We start from the raw sequence: 22,977 nt of genomic DNA, 5'->3' as shown, positions 1-22,977 counted from the left end.
AACAAAGTTGTTTTCCTTATTAACATCAAGTTAAGATTCATTACAATAATTAACCAGGAAACAACATATTTTCCATACCTTATTCAACTGATTATGCATACTATTGGGAAAAACTGTATTTAATAAGTGGTATTTTTTTACGCTTCTAATTACTCTTTCGATAAAAATTCGTACACTCGCTATTTCTCTGGTATACCTTTCTTGATCCTCAGTAAGTTGAGCTTTATCTCCTAAAAAGGGGGGCAATTTAAGCTCCACTCCTTTTTCATTCAACCAGTCCTCGATCAATAAACCGCTATCAGCCATCACAGCATCGCCAGCCTCTAACAAGTCTATAACACCACTACTGTTAAATATCTGTCTGACATTCGACCTGGCACAAGGTCAGAGACGAAGTTAATGAACCCATTTGGGGTACAGCCGATTAAACCCTTAGCTCTAAGTTCTGTGATCGTCCGGCTTTTGAAAAAATAGCTCGGTAGCGTCTAATATAACAATAGTATTGGGAAACCTCTCCTTAAATTCTTTCGGCATATGTTCGTCTACAACCTTTCTAGAAGGCCAGATATAACTAGTTTGGTTAATCTTTTTTCTAAAACATCCAACCAAGTTACACATATATTTGCAACCGTAGAAAGCGAGATGCAAAACTATACGTGAGATCTTGTTCGAAAATTCCAATATTTAAGCGACAAAGAACTAAAAATAACTGTTCTTTAAACGATAACTCCATAGAACGGCCTTTTCAGATGGTTGTGACCTTTAAAATTTTCTTTTATAGCCCCTGGCTCCATTATACCAGCTTATTGTATTTAAGTCCTGTTCGATAAATTCAAATAAATCGTTGAACTCTCCAATATTTTCACATCCCGTATAAAACTGCACCATATTGTTAGAAATAGATATATTTTTTAGAGAAAACCATCTCGTATATATCTTTAAGTTGAATTTGTATACATAAATTTTTTCTCCGGCACTGTAAGTTTAATTGTTTTAGAGAGGTTTAATTCCACATTTTTGGTTTTACATTTTTGGTTTTAAGTTCTTTGATTAATTTTAGTTTATCTGAGAGTTCTAAATTTTCAGCTGTTAGTTTTTTATTCTCCTCAAGAAGACTTTCATTCGAAGATTTGATCTTGGACACATCTTCTGTAACGTTAAGATTTCACCTAGATCTTTATAAGTTTGGAAAGACGTTCAGCGTTGTTGAGAAGACAATCATAATCTTGAATATACAATTTCATAAGAGATTAGAGATAAATTTCAAATACTTAAAAACATTCAGTTTTGTTTACGTTGTGATAGGTGGTGAGGGTGCGTTTATAGGCATCCCAATCACCACCCTTTTTTGCCATATTAAAGAGCCTACGAGTTTCTTTGCGCAGCATGCCAATCTCATTGCTCCACCAAGGAACTAAACTTGGCCGGTTGGCAGACTTTGTCAGACAATTGCGGTGTTAGGAGTCGATAATGGACTGTTGCACGCGATCAACAGCCAAATCGAAAAGGAAGAAGCTCAAGTCTTCCCTGTAACCGGACCAATCTGCCTGTGCCCCTAGAGTTACGAATAGCAGTACAAGCCCATACAGGTTTGTCCAGTAATTTTAAACAAATTTGTCTATGATCCGACAAAGACGGTTCGTTGGACACATGCCAGTTCTTAATTTTGTCTGACATAGTAACCTCCCCACCACCGTCCGTGGACGAAATAATGAGTTTTACCGTGGCAATATCCCTAGAAGTGTACATCGAGAGCGTATCAGTGCACAGGCCCTGGGTATAGCAGAGTTATAATCAAAGAATGGATTTCCTGCATTTCGGAGGCCAAGTATCTTGCCATTGACAGTCCATGGCTCCTGTATGAGAGCGTCATCAAAGCCCTCTTTTGCAAACCTTCTGCTGAGTACAGCAGAGGCTGCATTGCAGTGATGAAGGTAAATCTGCAGCACCTTCAAACTCATATTTAGGCCGGGCGAACTTAGTTGCTGGCAGTGTTTCTTTCAGAAAATTTTCTTCGGGGGGGGGTTTCCCAGACATCCGGGGGTGCCGGTATCCAGTGGCGACCGTAGCACTCCATGCACGCCTGGCAGTGGCGTCGGAAAAAGGGGAAGCTCCGGGGGGGCGATAGACTTTTTCCGGGGGGGGCTTCGCCCCCCGGAGAGATGCCTGACAGAAACACTGGTTGCTGGCCAGTTCTGCCAAGCCGTACCCAGTTGCTCCCTCCTTATGAGCAACCTCCTTGATCTCGTTCATATCCGACAAGTCAATAGCCTTAAGGTCCTCTAAGAGAGTTTCCTCCACAGAGTCCCCAGTGGCTAGAGTCTTGTCTTCCATCTCCGAGATCTTGGATTGTTCCATATCCGGCATATTGCCGGATGTCGATGGGCCATCCAGGTTGGTCGGGTTCTTCGAGTTGTCGGTGCTAGGATCAAAGAGTATCTTAAGAAACCCCTGTCCAAGCCGTTTTCAGCTCTAAGACCCGCCTCTTTGATGGCCTTGACCGACTTGGCATTCGGAACCTGTTGAAGGTCTTGAGTCTGCGTAGAAGGATGTTAGCGTCCCTCTTGTACACATCTTTGGTGCGGAAGGCGACCTTGAATGGTTTCGGCAGGTCTGTTACCTGAAAGTTATGACCCCCCTAGAACCAACTCCTTCTGGTCGAACTCCTTCCCCAACGAGTCTGCCGTATACTCATCCTTACACAGCTTGAAATTCCAGAATCGAGGTAGAGGGTCACCCGAGGGTATCCCATATATCCTGTCCAGAATCCCTCGCTGGATGGTACCCATCTCTTCTTCAGAGATGGTCTTCATGGGATAGCCATCAATAGTGATGGCCATCTTTGTGGAACTTAAGGTCTCACTATAGGTCTGGTCATGGACCTGAGACCTCTTGGAGACCTGAGACTGGGAGTCCGGGGTTTCGTTCCCTCTTAGTCTTTTACCTTGCAGAGGAGGGGGGGTCTTCCTTGTTGGAGATCTCCTCCAACCTTTGCTTTTCTCGGCGGCGTCGATTCCGCCTTTGGTTTTTATTTAGGGACGTTTCCCCATCGATCCCTTGCTTCGCCAACTGGGTCTCGCCAGAGGCAGACCCTTGTAGGTTAGGCCGGGTTCTGTTTGGGGTCAGTCCCCTTGCTTAAGGGTGGGTCCTTCCGAACCCTCCGCTTGCTTTGGGCCGGGTTCTTTTTAACCCTCCCCTTGCTAAAGGCCGGGTTATTTCGAACCCTTGCCCGGTTTGTTTGGTTTTTTTTGTGTTTCCATTTTGGTCCCACTCTCCCTTAGTACAAATAAATACATTCTTGGAGATATTGGCACCTACGTCTTTCATGCACACTAAAATTGTGATCAAAGGATTGCATTTGGAATATTTTAAACTCTACACAAAATTAATTTGGATATTTGTTTATTTGCAAATGTGCAATCTACATGAATTATGTAATTAAAAGGGTCATAAGAAAATTGGCGCATGAAAAGTGCCGTTGGAATTCTAACTTTCGAATAACAAACAAATACGCTAAACGAATATTGATTAAAAAAAGGAAATTGAGACTGCGAGGGTAACTAAACGGTCTTTTCAGTAGAAGAATTAACATTTAAGTGTCCGGGAAAGATGACGAAAGAGTGTGGCGTAATTCAATTATTAAAAAATTGTTGATATACGTACTTGTAATATCTAGCTTTCACCAAAAAACAGCTATGGGCAAAGTAATTATTTATTTTCACAATGGGTCAAAATTATATTTTAGCTAATTGTTTTTTTTTAAGAAAAGTAATATATTAACAGGAAAGTCCCAACAGGTTTCACAATATAACATTTCTTACGAAAGATGAATCCAATTAGTAAATGACTTGAAATATAAATGGCCACAGCAATAACAATTTAAGGTAGGCACTTTGGTAGAGAAAAGAAAAGTTAGTTTGTAATCCTCTGCAAATAGATATACAAGAGCTTACTTTACGACAAGGAATTGAAGAACACGGAGAACAGGATTGAACCCAGCACGTTGCCCAGAGGCTTACCAAATGTCATTGATTGATAATTCCTAAAATGCATATTTAAATTGAAATATTAACGTGACTATCTGTTCTGTCTAGTCTCCGTTTAAAACAAGTATATTAATGAAAAATGATACATCACGATTCTTACCTGTCCATCTTTACTAGACATAATTGAAAGAAATGTAGTTAAGAGATTTTTGGCCATTGGCTCTGGTATATCCTTCCATTCTGGAGTGGCCACAACTTTGTGGAAGTTTTTGGCAATGAAAGCTACAGCGCAAATTTTAAGCGCTTCCACATTGTAAGTTTCAGCCAATTGAATAATTCCAGCAGCACTTTGGGTTGTGATAACTGTGCAAAGTATTTGTGTGCAAATGTCCCTGAGGACGGGCACTTGAAAGTAATCAGCTGCAACAAACATGTCTTTGCAAGTGTTCCTAATGTTGGGTGGTGCTTTCTTCGTGTACAAGTAATAGAGAAGGTCATGGACAGTGGCAGCATCGAATTGCGCCGAGAGATCGACTTCTCTGTTTGTAGACTCCAACATTTCAGTCTCAAACATGGCGCGAAATACGTCAGAACAAGAAGCTAGCACCACTTTGTGACAAGGAAACTCCTTCTCCCTTGTTCTTATTACAACGTCAGTCAAAATGCTCTTGTCCAACATCATCTTGAGTGATTCCATCGGTGGTTTGTCTTGCACAACTGTCCACACCGGGGACGCAGTAAGAAAAGCAAAGTTTTCCAGTGTTCCGATAGTTACAGCAATTTCTAATACATCGTTCAAAAACAAATTCCGATGTTGTTGTCTTAAAGTCTCTGAGTCAAATATGTTCTTTAAAACTATGTTGTAGCTCATTAGTCCAACGAAGCTGAACACGGAAATATTTCTGTGCAATACCTCAATTTTGAAGTATTTGTTTTCTATCCGTTGACTGAATGTGGGGGCTACGGCATGCGAGCACTTGGCGTAAAAGTTTAGAAGGATTCCTTTTCCGTTGCTGGTAGAGGCATGATGATGGTCTTCATGAAAATACGTTTGACGATAAAATGAATTTGGATCAGCGGCAGCGCTGGAGCTCTTTCGAAATAAGCATTGCCAGTTGAGTTGTTCATAATCAATGATGAACTGGGTGGCATTCCTATCGATACTCTTGGAAAACGAAGGAATTTTGATTAACTGTTTTGTACCATTTTTCAATGAATGACTCTGCATTTTTAAATTCAAGAACAAACTTCACGTTGTTAGATAGCACTTCTTCGTAAACGAGTTTTTATTTTATACTTCTATTAAGCTAACTAATATAGTGAAGTAAAAGTACTTATGTTTATCCAAAATGATTCAGTTAACGTTAATATGATATCTCGAAATCCGTCATCTATGGATAACAAAGTGCAACTGAGCTGATTATAGCGACGTGAATGTGTGCGAAAGGGAGAAAACAGCGTAGAGGAAATGCGTGACTAGACGGAGATATCGAAACCCGTACTTTACTCGTTGAGTCAGCGCTGCTGCAGCCGTCGCTCCGGAGTTGAGATAATAAAAAGACCTTGAAATAAACAAAATCGAAAGTAAAACTTTAGCGTACATTCATTTGACGACATTGACGGGGGACCTTGGTATGATAATTATTATATTAGAAGATGAAATTCTGTTTCCAGTTAAGTACTCCATTTCCTTTAGAATATAATACTATAATCATGTTTAGAGTAGAGTACCACAGTTTTATTTACATAGAATATGCAATTTTGTTTACAGTTAAATACTCCAATTTTCGAATTTAATACAACAATTATATTTAGAGAAGAATACAACAATTATATTTAGAATAGAATACTACAATTATATTTAGAATATAATTCTGTTAATAGAAAATAATACAATTCTGTTCATAATACGATACAATATTAAAATCGTTTTGCAATATAACATTGCCATTATTTTTATAGTACAGAACTACAAATATGTTTACCGTACAGAAGTACAAATATGTTTACCGTACAGAAGTACAAATATGTTTACCGTATACAGTACTACAAATATGTTTACCGTATACAGTACTACAAATATGTTTACCGTATACAGTACTACAAATATGTTTACCGTATACAGTACTACAAATATGTTTACCGTATACAGTACTACAAATATGTTTACCGTATACAGTACTACAAATATGTTTACCGTATACAGTACTACAAATATGTTTACCGTATACAGTACTACAAATATGTTTACCGTATACAGTACTACAAATATGTTTACCGTATACAGTACTACAAATATGTTTACCGTATACAGTACTACAAATATGTTTACCGTATACAGTACTACAAATATCTTTACCGTATACAGTACTACAAATATCTTTACCGTATACAGTACTACAAATATCTTTACCGTATACAGTACTACAAATATCTTTACCGTATACAGTACTACAAATATCTTTACCGTATACAGTACTACAAATATCTTTACCGTATACAGTACTACAAATATCTTTACCGTATACAGTACTACAAATATCTTTACCGTATACACTACTACAAATATCTTTACCGTATACAGTACTACAAATATCTTTACCGTATACAGTACTACAAATATCTTTACCGTATACAGTACTACAAATATCTTTACCGTATACAGTAATGATGTTGTGAAAGTAAATTAAGTTGACATTGAAATCAATTATTTAAACTGGCAACCATAATATGAAATACTTTTGTATTTACACAAATACAAATTCATTTGAATTGCATTCATTTAAAGCACGAGATAAAGATAGTGGTCTTTAAACTTTACATAAAAAACGAGAGCTACTAAAAGGCCAACTAAATAAAAAACAGGTTAATCAAAAGCCCAAACACATGTTGGAGAACTTGCAGCAGTGTAGACGTAGATTATGTTAAAAGTCTCGTTTAATGAATAGTGAGTAGACAGTCAACTAGCGAGGCCCCCGGGGGGGAATGTGTTCAATACCGAGGCCGCGTTGCCTCTTTGGACAGCGATCGCGATCCATTGCATGAGATACTCGACGGAACGCGACTCGCCGGTTACCTCCCGAATTTTCCGACCGATGGAGTGAACCAATGCCAAGCCGTCGCGCCGGAAAGAACCCAGAGAGAATAGGTAGCGATTTTCTAGGCCCTCGTACTTGGATTTCTTCTTGTTTTCAGCTTGGGTGGAGGCCCAGAGAGGGGCTGACGAAGAAGATGATAAATACGATGGCACTAGAGGGTCAGTGCGGGTGAAATCCCACACCAGGGATTTGCCACCTGACCAAGGAAGGGACCAGAGAAAGGACATCGGGTCTTTTCCCATCATCCCGCTATAGGCCAGGAGGCTCGAGGATACTAGGGCGCCCCTAAGGATGTCGTTAACAGCGCCGTTGCTTTTAATTTCACGGTCTTGCTAGAGAGGCAGGCGGAGACAGCTTCGACCGAAAGGGGAGCACCCAAAAGGAAGTAGTTGCTGCGATCGATAATTTGTATACCTGGAGCAGCCGTGGACTAACAGTTCGCATTTCGAGGTGTTGAGTTGGAGACCAATGTCTTCGGAAATTTCTTTGAGAAGAAGCAGGTCAGTAAGAACTGTGTCTGGACCGTCGCAGAGCGAAGAATCATCCAGGTACCAAACGTTAAACTCGGATTTCATGCGGGAAGCCACTTTTTGGGCAATGAGGCAGAAGAGGGTAGGAACCAAAGGGTCACCTTGCTGGACACCACGTTCGGACGATAGAAGTGATTCTCCGTAACTAAGATGGGAAGGGTTCTTGTAGTTTTATCGCAAAAACAAATAGAGATCAGCGAGTTCTTTGTGGACACATTCCAGGAGGCGATGCCGGCGAACCATATTAAAGGCGTTGAGGTAGTCTACTTTAAGGAAAACATTCGCTTCGGTATGGGGATGGTTGACAAAGCAGCGAGCAGCATGCACCGCTGCTTTAGCTCCGCCAGGGGTACTGAACCCCAACTGCTTGGGACGGAGAACAGGCCCGAGGGTGTGGGCGATATGAGAGCAGCCCAACTTTACCACCAGACGCCGGATGGTATAGCCGACCGCGATTGGCCTAATCAAGGATCCTATATACGAACATACAGGATCCTTGGCCTAATACCCCCGTTCTTGTTGAGGGCGCATAGGGAAGAGCCATAAAGCACTGGGCAGATTTCCGGAGGGACCAGCCCACCTAGCATCTTGTTACAGAGATAAGTCAGAGATTTCAATAGGATAACCCCGGAGTCCCCAGAACCGGGCCCATTGAGGTCTTACAGGTGCTGAGGAGTCAAAGAATCAAAGCCCCCAGCAGATCCGGATGGAAAGCATGACCATGCTTTTCGAACGTCCGATTCGGTGACGATCAAATGCGGCAGAGAGGAAAAATCAAATTCTGACTCATAGGAAAAGTGGTCATGGCCAGCCCCGGAGGAGTGCTTACTGTGAAGGGTTTCGAGGGTTGCAGCGTCGTTAGGGGCAAAGCTGTCAGCCGAGCAGACAACACGAATCGCTCTGGTGATATCCCCGTCCGAAAATTAGCTTCGATAATTTTGGCCATATTTCAGGTGGACGGCTTCTTTTTGGTTGGTTTTGAGGGACGCGAAACTGAAGGAAGAACGAGCCCTTCCGGAAAATGACCGGTATTGGCGAGAAGCAAGCGAGACTGTTTTCCCATCGGCTGCGCCCGGAGATTGGAGGCATGCCGCCGGGAAACAAAACAAAATGTTCCAAGTACCTATAGAGTTTTCGCGGACAACTCTGTTAATGATACTAGATAAACAACTGGCTGCCATATTTCGTGCCCCCCGTGGTACGCGACGTAGAACGCGACGCGTTCATTTTAAATTGGCAAGGACGCTCACGATCCGTAGAAGAGGATACAGCAGCACTCACAACAGAGCTGTCCGACGGTTTATAGCACGTTTAAGACCTACTGTAATGACTATTTAAGCTCTTAAATTGTTTTCCGCACTGGAGGCAGGGCGTGTAGACGGACTGTTGAGACATACCGAATCTTAAACAGTTAGGTAGTACAAACTAGTTACTTAAAACTAACACAAAACGTTTCCGTAAATCGCGTGGCCTACTGTATCGTACATCACAGTCGAGAACCAAAACATTACAACAGCGAAAAAAAATAAAAATACAAGCCAAAATTTCAAAAAGGATTGATAAACTCCCGATAATTAAAAAATTGGCAATAATTAGAAGCAGTATCCATTAGTTACGACAGACGTAGAGGTATACACTATAAATCAAAAACTGAAACACGAGGCAGTCGTTAAGTTTAAAAATTATACAAGTAAAACCAAGTGCAACCGAGCACATTACGAGAAAAAAGTGGATTTAACAACAGCAGCTGAACGAAAGGGCCTTAAAATATGACGAGAATAATCAACAATGTAGCTGGAATAATAACACAAAATTTACACATGCACATGGATATTAGAAGACAAATACCAAAAAAAAATCTTATTTTACAAAAGCTGCGAACTTAAAAAAAAACATAGTAGAGACTTAAGTAAAACACTACAAAAAAATCGCGGGACCAGCGGCATCCCAGATGGTACAGTGGTGGTAGAATTAGAAAACTAGCCGAGGCCCGAGGAACAATAACACTTAGAATACGAGATAATTAAGAAACTGATGAAAGAAATAAGATAAAATATAATGAAAATAAAACTGAAGGCTTCCAACAACCGAATGAAAAAAAAATACCACCCCCGACATCAATACAATAAAAAAATTCCGATTAACTGCAAAAATAGCGTGCCGCACTAATACTTGAACATATTCTATTATTATTCATTTAATAATCTTATATTCAATAATATATTTAACAAATTTAGTTTTTATACTGAAAAGTGAAAACTTACCAGGAAATGAATTTGACTCGTCACTCCAAGGGAAAACCCGGGAAAGCAGTTCTTTCCTCAGTGACGATTTTATTATTTATGTCATGTGGCCGGTACACAGCGTTGCCAGCTCCCAAAACTAAAATTATAGTAACGAAGCCCAAAAGTTATCGAATTTTCTAGAAAATTATAGTGTACAAATACAGACGACTTTGATTACTTTCTATAGGCTGGTAGCACTTGATTATAGTTGGCTGTGACTTACATATTTATTTTATCACCCACGTGTCACCCACGGCCTACTTCGTTCCTACAACCTGCTTCATTAGTCGGCCGTATTTGCGAGTCTATGAAGGTACAAACTAAGGAGTATAATTTTTCCATTCTTGGCTTACTAGGAGTAATATAACAGACTGGAAACTCGAAAAATCCGCTTCCCGTCCAAGCTATTTTTTCCCGCGTAGTGCTTTAAAAAGGAGCCCAATTGGGCGAAAAAATAGCCCAACTGGCAACTCTGACGAAGACCAATAACTACGAGCCAGTCTTTGATCTAGCTCCACCTAGGAGGGGAGAGGAAAATCATGCAGTCCTTGCAAAATTGTGCAAACTTTGTAGTCGGCAAGGCTCTTTTATTTTATGTAAAATCTTTGGAGGAGAGTGGAAACCTAGCCCCGGCGATGCCCCTTCAAATCGCGAGGCGCTGTGCTGCAAGACACTTAGAACCATATAAATCAGACAAACTAGAATGCTTAATCGAATGACTGGCGGCCCCCCGATTAGATGCTTGCTAAAATGACAGTAACACCATCTACGACGCGCGCACGAAGCTTATTTTATCTAGTGATCAGGTCTACTTTGTGAATGGCGTAGGCACTGATGCAAATATCCATTAACAGGTGTTGTTGATTCATTAGTGGTCTTTTCCACTTTAACGGTTTTAGCTGTAAGTACAACGCGAGAGAAGGCTGTAACTATCCAGAATGTGGTTTTAAGATTCATATTCAAGGCTTAGGCTTAGCCTTTGCTATCTGATTCTGTCACTCTTGTGAGCTAATGTTATGCAATTATATGTTACCTAGCTAGCTCATATCCAAAAGTTAAATTTTTCTTCACTGTTTGTTTGGGAATTTTACATTGGTCGCATAGGCCTAACTATTTATAATACTTAGTTTATAGTAGGTTTTCAGTTTGCTTCTGTTAAAATTAGATGTACTTTTGTTTAGAGAAACTGTCTTTGCTAAAGGATTATATTAGGTATTAACTAAGTATATTCTTGCTGGCTCTGAGATCTACATTTAGCGTTGAAAAAATTCACAATGTAGATACTAATTAATGGTATTAATTATAATTTATTACACGTTTGATTCGCTCGCGTTCTACATGTCGAATAGTCTCATCGGTGTTTTCTTTTTCAAAGCATTGATACTGGTCTTGTGGATTTAATCCTTACGGCAGTCAATATGAACTTAAATTGAAGTGACCCATTATTCCGACTTTCCCATCATTTTCTCTCACAATTTAGCTTCATTTTCAAGCAATTTAATGCAGAAATAACAAGAGTTAGATTGGTGTTAAATTTTAAACGCGGTTGCATGTAGAGCAGCGGACACATTTTAAGGATTATAAAATTAGCGTTTAAGTGGATTAGTCCCAGTGGTGTAGTCCTAAAAAAACAGCCAACTTCGATTTCGCGCCTAATCGAAATCGACTGTAACGGCCGCTATAAATGTACGTCCAACCATGGGCCAAAAAATGATAAAGCCAGGACATGACTGCTATACCTTCCCACGAACTAAATCAGCCGGCCAGCCGAATGAACATAAAGTTATGTATTTGTACCCCGCCGTTCCGCTAGGCACTACGGCGGCCCACAACACTCAACCGGGTCCGGACAGAAATGCGCTTTGCGAAACAAACGTTCAGCCAGTGAGACAGCTATAAAAACAGGCTCACATATGGCAAACAAACGCCCTCATCACGGCCCAACAAAAGGCGACACCATGGGCCTGCCCGAGAACCCATCCTCGCACAGCTGAGGGCTAGAGAGACTTTCTCTTCCACTGCAAAAACCATTCCCGATAAGGTTATCAAATGACAGGTATGGAGCGAACCATCGCGCGAACCCAAACTCCGAGACCAGCAACCACGAACACACCCGTCACCCCTCCGGCTGGCGGCGAAGGGGGCGATGCGAACTGGCGCGCAAGCCCAGAAATCAGGCCCGGCAGCCGCGAACGACACCAGTGACCCCATTAAGGACAATCCGGATAGGGACAGTGATACCTGTGCAAATCAGCCATTAGCCATACGTTGCCCGGCTCTCGCCACGAGGAGGCTTTGCAATCAGGATTTAAGAGAGCCGAATGAACAGGTGGCTTCCCAGGAAACTAGTGGAGGGGAAGGAAAGGGGGATAAAAATACATTTTAGTGGCAAATTCCGCCGGTTTCATAAGCGCCATCTAGCGTTAGATAAATCGGCTTTTTGCACGCTAATATCTAAAAATTCGACATTTGAAAAAAAAATGACGAAAGTAAACTGAATTTGGCGGGAGCGTGTTTTGACTTAGTTTATTTAATAATTTCAAAGACTTGTTCGCGCTTTAAACGAAAATAGTTAAAAAAAAGCACTGCATTTTTCCAAAATGTAATAGTGATAATCGCTACTTACATAAACCGCATATGCTTGGAGTAGATTTTGTTGCTTTTCCTAAGCCTAAGCAGAAGCCCGTCCAATGTAAAGAGTGTGTTACCTGGTTATCAAAGTTTAAACCTGGCTTTACAGTTAAGAACGTGAATTATGATACCTTTTTGGGTACCAAATACTTAAAAGACGATTTTTTCAAAACCCAGCTTTGGCTTCAACAAAAAATACCATAAAACATCACCCCAGGTATGTGCTTTCACAAGTTGAAAATTGTTTCTACTCATTAATTTTCATTTCCATAGTGGTCACGATTATATTACTAAAAGAATCAAACCCGAACCAACCTTCTGAAGGGGATGCTGTAAAAATACAAGGGTCAACTGAAAAACATCCAGAACAAGAACTGATTTTACGCCATTCAGGTCAAAATTAATAAAAATTGAAAATTTCCTCATTTTTCCAAAAAAAAGTAAAAAATTTAGCCGTTTTTTAAAAAAAAACGGTAAAATGTTGATATATTTTCTAATTTTACACAAAAAAAATGTTTGTGAAAAAATATTTATGTTTGTGAAAAAAATATTTCTGTGGGTGAAACAAATATTTCTGTGGGTGAAACAAATATTTCTGTGGGTGAAAAAAATATTTATGTGTGTGAGAAACGTATTGTGTGTGTAAAAATATATTAGTGTGTCAAAGAGAATTTCTGTGCGTGAAAAAGTATTTCTGTGCGTGAAAAAGTATTTCTGTGTGTGAGAAAAGTATTTCTGTGTGTGAGAAACGTATTTCTATTTGTGAAAAAAAATTGTTTTAAAAATATTTTGCGGAAAAAATAAACATAGATGGCACCCTCTGCATAACAGTAAAATAAATCATGGACGACCTATGCTCTAAAGTGACTTAGTAATAAGCCTTATCAAAAAATGGGATTCGACAACACAAAAATATTTTTTAACATTGGGGAAAAAACCGAGCTTCAAAATAGCTACCGCAGCGCTATTCCAGGGGAAGCTAACTTCGTCGCTATGGGGCGCAGCTTTAAAATTTTGGTGCTATGTTATTCCGAATTACTTCCTTGTTACAAATATGAAAATATCAAATGTGTCTGGTATTTTTTTAAGATCTGCCGCATTTTGGGGTCTTCCAAACACTGTGGAGGCGTGTGTTGAGTTTGAAGATCTGAAGATTTTTTGAACCCAAATTTTTTTTTAACTTTATACATCCCTGATTGATTTTTCTACTATTATCGGTTATCGAATCCCTTTTTTTGATAAAGCTTATTACTAACGACGTAAGTCCCTTTAGAGCATAGGTCGTCCATGATTTATGCAGAGGGTGCCATCTATGTTTATTATTTCCGCAAAATATTTTAGAAAATATTTTTATAACACAAATACTTTTTTTCACACACTGAAATTCTTTTCTCACACAGAAATACTTTTCTCACACAGAAATACTTTTCTCACACAGAAATACTTTTCTCACACACAGAAATACTTTTCTCACACTGAAATACTTTTCTCACACTGAAATATTTTTCTCACGCACAGAAATTCGTTTTCACGCACAGAAATACTTTCTCATGCACAGAAATACGTTTTCACGCACAGAAATAGTCTTTCACGCACAAAAGTACTCTTTCACACACGCCAAAATATGTTTTCGATATTTTTTAATTTTGACCTAAATGGCGTGCCATATTTTACAGCAAACTGAGGAAATTTACATTTTGGAATTCGCTGGTAGTACAAAATCAACACAAACTTCCAAAGATCTTCCATATCAGCATCTACTTGACCATGGTTATGTGCAAACAGTGGTATGTAATGATAATTACGACAGTCAAGTCCAGCCACCCGTTGATGGTTCTATAGCTATGGATTTAACGCTTAATAATCATGAAGAGGTTTTATCATGTGTGGCTAGAGAAAATGAGCGAGAAATAGATATAGTTTCGCACGTTGAAACTGTTTCAACCACATCAGTCAAAGATGTTTTCTCATCCTATGCATTTCCTAAGGAATGGGTGGTGAATTTTGATGAAGGAATTAAAATGTTCCTGATGAATTATCAAACCGGGGGTGTTATTGTTTTAATTACAATTAGCTCTGTATTTGACTTTTCATTGCGCATAATGAACCAGTTAGTAACGGATCACTCACTTATCTCAGATATACCCTCTAAAATATTTTCCCATGAAAGTTTAAGAAGTTTTTGGCTAAACTTTATTAAATGCGGATTTGCTCTGGAACTGTGGAAGAAAATTACCGCAAGATTTTCAGTGAGAAAACTGTTCCACATGCTTCTGTATGCTGGATTACTAATTCCATTCGACACTCCTCTTGTTGCCTTTTATCCCAAATGAAAAGGTGTGGCAACTGCGTCAAATGAAGAAGTTATTTTAGGAGTGAAATATTCAGACAGAAAAAGGAGAAGAGAGAAACATCCGCATTTAAAAGTTTGAACAATTCACAACTACTTTTTGAATTAAAGAAAAGCAAAAATAACGAAATTAAATTGAAGAAACAACTAATCAGAAGGGAAAAGAAAATTTGTAAATTAATTATGAAAAATGGAGAACCAGCTAGTCCCAAGGCTGAAAATTGGCTAGAAGATGTTCTTGAAAAAAATATCAATGGAAAAACTGACGAAGAGTTATATAATCTAGACTTCCCTAAACTCTTCTTGGCCACCCAATTAAAAATGAGCAAGTTTAGGAATAAGAAATGTCGAAGATGGCACCCGCTAGTAGTACATTGGTGTATATTTATGTACAACCAAGCTCCTAATTTATATAAATCTCTAAAGAGCTCTGGCGTTTTACATTTACCTAGTTATCGAACTCTACTGAGACATAAACCTGATGTGGGACGAAAACCAAATTTTCAACCAGAAATGTGTATGCAGATTGCTGAAGATTTTAAACTGAACTCATTGGAAGAAGATCAAAAATATTTCTCTTTTCTACTAGATGAAATGAAGGTGAAAGAAGACTTAATATATAGCAAAAAGACTGGAGACCTTGTTGGGTACACAAAAATTAAAGACCCTTTTGACAATATTGAAAGTATCAATGCGGAAATGTTTGACCAAAAAGAACAACCTATAGCCACACACACTTTGGTTTTTATGGTCAGAGGTTCGACCACAAGACTAAAAGCTCGGATCGCTCATTTCCCTACCAATACAATTACTGGTGATGAGCTGCACTTGCTAGTTTGGCGGGCAATTTCACTCTTAGAAGCAAAAGGGCTTAAAATAATTTCTGTAATTGGTGATGGTGCGTCCACGAACAGGAAGGTCTTCACTAAACACCAGGGTAGTGAATCTCATTGCTACAAATGTTTCAATGTACACGCTTCAGATGAAGAGCGCTTTGTATATTTTATGTTCGACCCCCCCCCCATCTCTTGAAAACAGTTCGCTATTGCCTGTTAAACAGTCGTGATGGTTGTAAATTCCGGCTGATGTTATAGATTTGTTTGAAATGGCGCGTGGCAGTCCATTTAGGAAGGCTTTTAAGCTAACTGATGGTCATGTTTACCCTCAGGCCCAACAGAAGATGAAGGTAAAATTTGCAACCCAAGTCATTAGCAAAACAGTGGCAAATGCTATTTATAAATAGTTTGGAGATCAATCATCAAGTTATTAGAAACATTTAATAAGTGGTTCGACTGCATGAATGCAATGAACTTCCAAGAAGTGTATCACACCTGAAATCCATGGGTGAACCCACACAAAACCACGAATGATCGAAGGCTAAAGGTAATAAATTAGATACATTTCAGTTTGGCACACCTAGTGTGGTATAATGCGCGTATGTATCCATATATTTTATATTTGTAATACTATTCCTTCATGACATTACCTATATATATATATATATATATATATATATATATATATTTTTTTTAGGCCTCACCCCAAGAAGGGAAGGCGTTTATTTTTCTTTAAAAACAAAAAACTATGTACATGCGAAAAGAACAACACTTTAAAAACCACCATTTGCATATTTTTTCTATAAAATTGCTTTTTTTTAAACTATCGAAGAATTACTTTTATATCTTCTTTAACCACATAAACCATTTTTCTATTTAGCGCGATACTGTACATACTATCGGAACTGTTATATTTTTCATACGTAAGCATAATTGACAACTTTTTCTTAAAAAAAGCCAATAGTTTCTGCTGGGGACCATGAATTAAGGGTTCATAGCTGTGAAAATAAATGGATAGTCTTAAGCATATAACCGCTGTTGTTAAAAGTCTATTTTCATGTCTTGAAAGTTTATACTCTTCAAAGTCAAGCAGCCAAAAATTAGTCCATTGTAGATTTATATCCTGATTTATTTTATTTAAAACTGACTAAGCACGACGACGACCGCTCTGACCACCACACACTCCGAGTAAATATGTAAGTTTGAAGCTTTTGGATTATTACAAAATGGACTGTAGCCGTTTAGGTTCGGGTAAACGTATTTTCCCGCATCTGGAGACAAAATTTTGAAAAATGTGAGTTTTAATATGACGTCTTTTTCTTTCGGAGTGAAATAACTTTGCCAAATATTTTTCCAGCAAATTGTACGATTGTGAGTAGTTTGTAAATTAAACTGACCAGCTATATGATTTGGTGTATATTGTGACTCGTTTATTTGGCATATTATTGTTTTTATATGTACTTTTGTAATCGTTTCAAGGTTGTGGTTTTCACCATTTATACGGAGCGAAATAACTGGCAAATTCGAAAATTTCGAAATTGGGTTTATATCGTTTTCGGGAGATATTTGTTTTTTGAAGGTTTTAGGGTATTGGTTAAATTTCAAGTTTTTAAGTATATTTAAAAGCTGAGTTTTCATGGTTCTGTTTTCCGTAAGAGCTACTTCGTGTTTTTTATAATTTATTTTTGCCCTGGTGTAGTCATTAGGTTCTAGTTAATGGTTAACGTGGGTAAAACCAACTGTTTTCCAAACTTTATGTGTTAAAAGAGTACCAATGTTCAAATTAGTGTTGTAGAATAAAGCTTGGTACGGAAGACATTTTTCATTTATACAAACTGTGAGGATATCACTTATTGAAGCTTTCCACGTCTTGATAATATCTTCATAGATTTTTTGTAGGTTGTCGTACGAAAGATCAATATCGTTTGAAAAAAAAAACAGTTCGATATCATAATATAAATCATTGGTCAAACTTAAATTGTACACGAAGAAATCACGTGCCGTGCAATTTCCCTTTAATTGTAAAATTTCAATGACTTTATTGACGAGCATTTTCGAGATTTGGTTTTTTATGTCTAAGAGACCAGGACCTCCACTTTCAACTGCAGCGTGTACTTGAGATTTGTTCATCCAATGTTTGCCACTACTCCAAATAAAATTCAAGAAAACATCCTCGAGTCTCTTTATAACATTTGCAGACATGGAGATTATAGGTATGATATGCCAAAATGCCGACATTTCACCATTACAAATAATTGCTCGAGCCCGCAGCGACAGGTTACTGAAGAACATTTTCGATTGTAGATTTGCCTCAATTTTTTTAACAATTGGATGAAAAATTTCATAATTCTTTTCAGAGTCGTTGTGGTATGTGAAACCTAGAATTTTTTTACTTTCGCTGACCAAGTCATTCCTAAAGGCGTATCCGTACGGTATTTCCATTTTCCAACCCACAGTCCCTGACTTTTATTTATATTAAACTCGGCGTTACTGATTTGCTCATATTTACTGCATGCTGCGCTTAACACAGCGAAGCCCTTCTCTTTGGTTACTAAAACGTTCACGTCATCCGCATAGTCGCTTGTAGTTAAAATTCGATGTAAGAAACACAAGTTGACGCTATAATATTTCAATTTAACTCGCAGATGACATAGAAAAGGTTCTATGGATAAAACGAACAAGATACTTGAGAGGGGATCACCTTGACGAATTCCCGTTTTAATATTTACCACTGCTGTTAAGACGCCATTGATTTTCAGTCTTGCCGTGGCTTTTTTATAAATACTTTTTAAGAAAGTTAGAAATTGGCCATGTAGGCCAACATGCTCTAGAATTGCAAAAAGGTACGAGTGGCTAACGCGATCAAAAGCTTTCTTTTGATCCAGAGACACAATTGCTAAATCTCCATTTGTGTCATTGTAGTATTGTATTGTATCGCGTATCACGTTTAGATTGTCCGTGATTTTTCTGTTAGTTATTGAGCAAGTTTGATCTTCTTGTATAATTTTAAAAATTATCTCCCTCAGTCTCAAAACGAAAAACTTTGCTAAAATTTTTAAGTCGCAGTTCAAAAGCGAAATACCACGCCAGTTACTCAAGTCTGTGTGGTCACCCTTTTTAAACAAAAGCGTAATTATGGCTTCGTTAAACGATTTTGGGAATTTTTTTGTGTACAGCGCTACGTTCAACACCTCGAAGAGAATCGTACCAAACAGCGGCCAGAAAAATGCGTAAAATTCAAATGTTAATCCATCGCGCCCTGGAGATTTATTGTTTTTCATACTTTTTAAGGTAATGTGATCGGCGAATTAAATTTTTCACTATCTTGTTGATTTAAACGAGGAAGAATAGACACGTATTCGGCTTGTTTACTAACATTACATTCGACGGACTTAAACAGACCTTGATAATAAAAATGGGTTTCCTTTAAAATTTCGACTGGATCCAAGGTAAGTAGACCATCTCTTTTCTTGACTTTAGTTAAATTATTTACACCCTTTTTGATTTCAGTATTTAGGAGAATATGGCTAGGTAGGTTCGAAAACACATTCCATTCTGGTTTACATCTAACAAGTAAAGCTTTAGCGGTTTTTTGTTGTATTGTTTCAAGTTCCGCTTCCAAGGCAGTCTGTGCGTTTTCAGGTAAGTTTATGTTTTTTAATTGGTTTTCAATGTAATTAATATTTTCATTTTCTTTGGCCTTAGATCTGAAAGTGTACTCTTTCGCCACTTGTTTTACTTTCAGTTTCAGTTTATCCCACCAGTGAAGGAGGTCATTGGACTCTTTTGGTTTTAATGTAATTTGTGTTTCTAAATTATAAGTTAATATTTTCGTAAATTTTTGGTCTTGTAGTAGACTGCTATTGAAGCACCAAATATCGGACACTCTGGGAAGCTTTAGTCCCATTCGACCGAAATCCCATTCGACCGAAGGCGGTTTTTGAGGTGTCCCATTCGACCGAATTCCGCCGAAACGTGCGGTTTTTATGTGTCCCATTCGACCGAACGCTTTTATGTGTCCCATTCGACCGAACGCTGCTATATAAATTGGCTATATATCTTTGTACTATGCATTTGTTTGAAAATAAAATGGAATAAGCATGAATTATTTTTTTATCTTCACCTAGTCAAGAAAAGTAACTGAACCAAAACTGAAATAGTAAACTTAACCAACTCTAACCTAACCTAACCTAACCTAACCTAACCTAACCTAAACATGGATCTTCGATAGTACATACCTTATAAATAAAATACCAAATCACCCCGCCAATTGGGCTACATTTTAAAATTCTTTCGGTCGAATGGGATTTCGGTCGAATGGGAATAAACGCCTGGGAAGCCTATAATCGGAAATTAATTCCAATTCCAAAACAATCGGAAGGTGATCTGATTTTGACCCAGAACAATAGGTTCTAAGTCCGGTAACCATTGGAGCCAGAGCGGAGGACACGTAAAATCTATCTAGTCGCGCTTTCTGGTTTCTGTTTGCAGCGTTACACCATGTTAATTTAGTACCCGTTTGAGTCACAAGATCTGCACCATCGTGCAAATTATATTTAATAACTATAGATGACAATTTACGTATCAGGCGTCCTCTATGTTCAACACAATTCAGACGATCTACGTCAGGGTTTAGGGTACAGTTAAAATCGCCCATTAGAATTATATTTTTCTGTTGATTATTTTTAAGAATGTCCTATTCCAGTTTATCTAGGAGTTCAAGTGCCTCCCTTTCGTTTTGAGGGACGTAACAATTATAGGCGGTAATTTTAAAATCTGACACGGTAAAATTAATTTAAAATTTTTGTAGAAAACCAGGAATTAAATTGTTAAAGGAAACGTTTACATTATATCTAAAAAATAAAACTGCTTTATATCCGCAAGATACACCCCCTTGGTGATTAGATAAAAATGAATAGTCTATGACGTATGGGTTCAGAAATGGACGAGGTAAAGGAGAATAATTAATGAACGTTTCTTGCCATGCAAAAAAGAAATGTTTCTATTCGTAATTAATTGTAATTCTTTAACAAATTCTATTGGATCGTTTAGTCCTCTGGTATTATGAGATAAAAAAGATACTTTCATATTTTTTAAATATAAATGATCTCTTATTGCTTCTAAGGTTTTTTGCTAGTAACTTATAGTGACTTCTATCTTGTTGATTTTTTGTACCGTCTGCTAGTTCAATAATCTGTTGAATTAAAACGTCAATATTGTTCGTGAATTTTTTGCCTATCGTACGTACTTTTCTTTGGTGTTTCACTGTCTCTAAAAAACGTGTTAGATTATCGGCGTTTAGTTTTCCATTTGATTTGATTGTATCTTTAGGAACTGAGTCTCTAATAGATTGCGTGCTTTCGTCTGAGTCATAAATTTCATCCGTTTCATCTTGAGTTTTTGGGGGTATACTTGGCGTGGCAAAAAAAGTTGCGAGTTTTGGGTTTCAGTTTTTATCGTTTGTTCTGATAATAGACCAAATTTCCCAAGTTTTTGAATAAACATAGATGAAGCGCTTTCGCTATTTTTTGTAATACTTTCCTCACCTTCGTCTACATTAAATAATTTAGGACGTTTGTTGTTTTGTGAGTTTTGTGGAGGTGAAGCTTGGGCCTTGTTTTTTAAAAGAGATTGTTTTAGATCTAGCGTCATGTTAGGATCAAAGAGTATAAAAACTACGTAACCTAGAGACATAATGACGGTCGAAAGCAGTAAAGGAAGTTGTAGCAACCGGGGGGGGGGGGAAGTCACTCAGTGAATTTGCACTTCAAATTTCGGTACCGCAGCGCCACTACGGCAGTTTTAAGTGGCAATCATTTTGATTTAGTTCAACATTCTTGAAAATTCCTTAAGGAATTGGTTACCTTTAGGACTTGGCAACGTTAGAGAACAAACGCCTTATTCTTCACTTTTTGAAAATAAACACCGAAACAACGAATCCACAAATTCTAACTAAAAAAATCACGAAACAGTAACCAATTACTGTAACTTTTTTGAATTGACAGATATTAGACAATTAAATATCCAAAATGCCAAATTTAGCACCTCCGCAACACCGTAACTGCCATTTTTCTCCGGTTTTATTATTTATTGTACTAAATACTGCCGTAGTGGCGCTGCGGTACCGAAATTTGAAGTGCAAATTCACTGAGTGCCTTCCCCCCCGTTGCTACAACTTCCTTTACTGCTTTCGACCGTCATTATATCTCTAGGTTACGTAGTTTTTATACTCTTTGTTAGGATGTGGCAGTTCTTTAACCGTTATATCTTGACTCGTACTGTGGGAGTTAACTGGCCTATTTGGAGATAAGGGCGGAAAATTAATTTCGTCAACTCTTCCGGGTGATTTTTCAAATATTGGTTGTTCAGTGATTTCAGGATTTTCATTATTAGGTTTGTTTTGTATATTTACTTGATTTTCAGGATATAATTCGGCTTTTCGTTTATAACAGCGTTCTTCAACGTGTCCACGCTTTTGACAAAATTTAAAAACTTTTACCCCTTTTTCGAGATAGACTATGTGATTTCGTTTTCCATGTTTAATAAAAATCGAATTAGGCATATCTTCCTCAAATAAAACATACACTTGTCTTTTAAATGAAAACATATCTCCTAATAATGGGTCATTTTCGGTGTTTAACTCAATACAAATAATCTCTGAAGTGATTTCGTAATTTCTGCTATTAACACGTCGTTATCTAAGTCGGGTGGACAATTAGTTATGACCATTCTTTCTGAAGCTCTGATTAATTTTATGCAATCTATGTGAACTCCGTCTATGTCAAAACCATCCATGACCAACTCTTCGGCCAATTCAACGGTAGCGACATACGCACATATTCGCCCTTGTGATATTCTTGATATAAAGAAGGTTTTACCTGCTCCGATTACTGTGTTGATTGCTCTAAAGTTGGAATTAATGGCATTGCGGTAAAAATGATGGCTTGCTCTGCTGTTACTTCCGGTGGTTTCTTACGGGTTCGAGGCGGCTCTTTTCCGGACATAATACCGTTTAGTGTAGACATCATAACGCAACAACGTTAAGAACGTGACAAAAAATATAAGGCTTAAAACTGACAAACACGGAGCTCAAAAAAGTGCGACCGTTATATTTATTTTATACTATCTGCAGCTATATATATATAATGAAATATATGGATACATATGAGCACAATACCTTTCAGTTTTCAGGCATTTAAATTGTGTTATTTATTGCACTGGCTCAGAAATGACTTCCTTCAATATTTGGAGGATTGGGCAG

At 38.1% G+C, this 22,977-nt stretch overlaps 1 protein-coding gene across 1 annotated transcript; it reads right to left on the bottom strand.

The window, feature by feature from the left end:
* Positions 1-1,116: 1,116 nt before the first annotated feature.
* Positions 1,117-3,149, bottom strand: LOC149957294 (uncharacterized). The gene is made up of 2 exons (XM_090164770.1): positions 1,868-3,149; positions 1,117-1,598 (listed from the first exon to the last, which is right to left on the bottom strand). The coding sequence occupies exon 1, from the start codon at positions 2,365-2,367 to the stop codon at positions 1,873-1,875; it is 495 nt and encodes a 164-aa protein (XP_090020896.1). The 5' UTR covers positions 2,368-3,149; the 3' UTR covers positions 1,117-1,598; positions 1,868-1,872.
* Between the last annotated feature and the right edge of the window lie 19,828 nt (positions 3,150-22,977).

The sequence above is a fragment of the Leiobunum rupestre genome, chromosome 2 (assembly GCF_980474605.1).
Source record: "Leiobunum rupestre chromosome 2, qqLeiRupe1.1.hap1, whole genome shotgun sequence".
NCBI lineage: Eukaryota > Metazoa > Arthropoda > Arachnida > Opiliones > Sclerosomatidae > Leiobunum > Leiobunum rupestre.
This window is presented reverse-complemented; position numbering and strand designations above follow the sequence as displayed.

Coding starts and splice junctions, on each gene's coding strand:
- LOC149957294 (XM_090164770.1), bottom strand. CDS start 2,367: ATGCCGGATATGGAACAATCCAAGATCTCGGAGATGGAAGACAAGACT.